The 3,784-nt window shown below is 38.8% G+C and overlaps 1 protein-coding gene across 1 annotated transcript; it reads left to right on the forward strand.

The window, feature by feature from the left end:
• Positions 1–2,753: 2,753 nt before the first annotated feature.
• On the forward strand, positions 2,754–3,353 carry LOC139510903 (uncharacterized protein F54H12.2-like). Its single transcript, XM_071297451.1, has one exon. It carries the CDS (start codon positions 2,754–2,756, stop codon positions 3,351–3,353), a length of 600 nt encoding a protein of 199 aa, XP_071153552.1.
• The last annotated feature ends 431 nt before the right edge of the window (positions 3,354–3,784 follow it).

The following is a 3,784-nucleotide window of genomic DNA, read 5'->3' on the forward strand; positions in this document are numbered from 1 at the left end:
GGGAAATTGAACGTATAAGAGAGGCTAATTCATGTTAAGCGATGGATATGGATATAACATATTGTCGTCTGTTGTTTGCACAAAAACGCTGCGAGTTTTTTTCTATTCTGTTGTCCATTCGAAATGATAACACCCGATTGCGATGTTATATGGATAATAAAGAGCTTGATACATGGAAACACGAGATGATTTCATGGTTTTGTGAGAAAGGTTAATAAGAGGGAGTTTCAAGCAAGAACATAATAACGATGACCTATAAAGACTATTTGGAGAAGATATATTACAACCCCCAACACCCAGGATCTTTGTCAGGTGTAAATAAACTATATAAAGCAGTGCGGAAAGAATGAAAGTATGTACTAGGAAAAACGAAAATTAGAAAATGGTTGGAAACTCAAGAAACGTTTGGTCTTCATCGCCAAGTGAATAGAAAATTTCCTCGAGCTCAAGTAATCTCACCATATATCGACTACCAATGGGACGTTGACACTGCTGTGTTAACAACGTACACTAAAGACAATGATGGATATGCCTACTTTGTACTAGCGATTGATGTCTTCTCTCGATTCATATGGACAAAGGTTCTCAGATCCACTAAAGTAGTGGAGATGCTAGATACATTGGAATCGATTTTTAGAGAGGGTAGAAAGCCAACTAAATTTCGCTCTGATAAAGGAGTTGAATATAAAAACCGGGAGGTTGCAAGACTACTCCAGGAAAGAAGTATAGACCAGTTTTTCACTGAAAATGAATTAAAAGCATCCTACGCTGAAAGAGGGATTAAAACGATAAAGTCTAGACTCGGTCGATATATGACTAGACATCAGTCATATCGATGGATTGATGTTTTAGCATCAGTGACACAAAGTTATAATGCTACGGTTCATCGATCAATAAAGATGGCTCCAAAAAATGTGACTCAAAATGATGAAATTAGGTTATGGAAAATGCAATCTAGAGCTCAAAGAAAGAAAAAAGTCTCAAAAACAACACCTCGGTATGCCTTTCGTCTGGGTGAAACAGTTAGAATTTCAAAATTACGTTACGTGTTTGACCGTGAATATGACGAGCGTTCACGATGGAGTATTTTATAGTTGCTGACAGAGGAAAAAGACAAGGACTCCCCTATTTCGTTCTGAAGGATACAATGGGTTTTGTTATTCAGGGGACATTTCAAAGTGGAGAACTCAGTAAAGTGACGATAACCGATGATACCGTTAATCGAATAGAAAAAGTATTGCGTAAGAGAAGAGGAAATGTATATTTGAAATGGATGGGCTGGCCAAAGAAGTTTAATTCATGAATACCTCAAACTATGCTGAAAAACTATAAGAGCCCTTAAAAAAAAGACGACTATTATGGATAATTTTTACGTTCATCTATACTGCTGGGATTCGATAACAACGCATGTGGATAATCATGCAGGACAGTTTGTGATTGATTTATCAAAAACCTTTTTGTTTGATGGTCATTGGGAATGTGCTATAACGGAAATCAACTTCAAGTCAGATTTTGCACGCCCTACGGGACGTATTTATGTTTGCTGCGATCTCATAGAACAGTCCTACGTGCGAAATACGACACTATGTGTTTTACGTTCTGTACCTATTCAAGACGATGAGCAAACGGATTTAGTCTTTACTCCATTATTCTATATGAAAATCCTTCGACAGGACATGAATCGTATTCAGATTTTCATAAGAGACGAAGAGCTCAATCCCTGTCGGTTTAAATCGGGAGGTTTATACTGCACACTTCATTTCCGAAAGAGATGGGTTCGATAGATGTCTATGACTATAACAAATGACGATGGATCCCATACGTGCCTGATCATATAAACATTTTGCAGATGTGACCGAGGGTTCACCCGGATTATAAAGGGCGATACATCGTGGGTAGAGGCTCTAGGTTCCGTTCATTATCAGATAATATAGACGTAAATCTGGTGAGTCCTGTAGCACAGTCCTTGGAGATGGCAAAATCTGAATTGAAAAGAGAGAGACAAAAAGTTATAAGAGAGAGGGTGAAAAAACCTAGAACGGGGTATAATCAACTTGAAACCTAGTGAGATATAGAACTCTCTGGAAAAATGATGAATCAACTTGAAGAGAACCACGGAGATGAGCTTTCTCTTTTTACACCACCACCCAATAATACCGCCATACAGAGGAGGGAGTTTATTGAGTATAGAGCAATCAGTCAACTGTCAAATTATGCGGATTTGGAATTTCTCATTCCACCACAGTCTGCCGGATATATGGATTTAAACAGAAGTACTCTGAAAATTAAAGTGCGACTCACAGATGCCTATGATATCCCAATCCTTAAAGACGATAACGTCGGCTTGGTGAATCTAGGCTTACACTCTTTATTTTCTCAAGTGGATTGCTATCTGCAGCAGACAGCTGTTGGTCAGACGGGAACCAACTATCCATATTAGGCGTATATAGATACGTTACTATCTACCAGTGCCAATGATAAAGTAGACTTGGAATCACAACTGTTTATAAAAGATACCGTTGGCCCCGATGATCCTAACGTTCGTGGGGGTAGTAATACCGGGCTCTATATCAGAGGTCAATACACAAAAGAAGGTCGAATCTTAGAACTAGAGGGACCTATACATTCAGACATTTTTCAACAAAACCGATTATATTATAAATGGTGTAAGCTTGTCTTTGAGGTTGCATCAAAGTAAGAACGCATTCCGTTTGATGTCAGATAAAAGTGGTGCAAGTTATAACGTACACATTATGGATGCTAGTTTCAAGTTGTGCGTACAGAAACCTAACGCAGGAGTGTTAATGGCTCATAGTAAACTGTTAAAAGACTCTTCCGCTATTTATCCATACATAAGCAGTAGTTTCAAGATCGCATCGGTACCCAAGGGAGAATACAGTCATAGTCAAAACAATCTGTTTATGGGAGAAGTTCCGTCGCAATTAATTGTGTTCCTCGTCAGCAGTGCAGCCTATGAAGGAGATTATAAGAGGTCATCGTATCATTTTCCAGCGTTTGATTGCAATTTCATAGCTCTGTATGTAGACGGACAATCGTATCCGGCAAAACCTCTTCAACCTAATTTCCTCGGACATAACGTGGTGGAAGCATATAGGACCTTGACGGCGATACGAAAGGATGTAGATATTTCTCTAAGTGATTATACAGGTGGATATGCTATTTATGTATTAAACGTCGACGAAAACGTAGATTTTAATACCAAGCGAAGGGGAGATTGTAGGCTCGAGTTCAGATTTGGAACTGCCTTATCAGAAAGTGTAACTATACTGATGTATGGAAAGTTTCCGAGGATTTTACAGATCGACGAATCCAGGAGTGTGTTGTTACAATGAATAACTTAGAATTGGAGAACATCTTGGGGGAATATCCGGTGAAAGTATTGTGTGCTGATGAATTACCAGCATGTATCGAAAGGAGACCACAGTTCTTTGTGGTTAACTCCGATCCGTGTTCAGACGTGGGTTCTCATTGGCTTGTGTTTCATTTTCCCGAGATTGGACCGAGTGAATTTTTTGATTTCCTTCGAGAAAAACCGGAGAAGTATCAACGACGGTTTAAAAACGTATTGATTGCTAATGAACCGCAGTACCTGTATACCTCAGATCAATTACAGCCATCAGACAGCACTGCCTGTGGATACTATTGCATTCATTTTATCCGTTCGCGTTATAGATATGAGTCCTTTAAAGATGTTATGAAAAAATTCAGTTCCGTGAATTTAATGGCAAATGATAGAACAGTGATGAAATTGATAAGAGAGGGA

This window comes from Mytilus edulis, chromosome 2, assembly GCF_963676685.1.
Source record: "Mytilus edulis chromosome 2, xbMytEdul2.2, whole genome shotgun sequence".
Classification (NCBI taxonomy): domain Eukaryota; kingdom Metazoa; phylum Mollusca; class Bivalvia; order Mytilida; family Mytilidae; genus Mytilus; species Mytilus edulis.

What these genes read in the sequence shown, in the direction of transcription:
- LOC139510903 (XM_071297451.1), top strand. Translation starts at nt 2,754, where the DNA reads ATGGATGCTAGTTTCAAGTTGTGCGTACAGAAACCTAACGCAGGAGTG.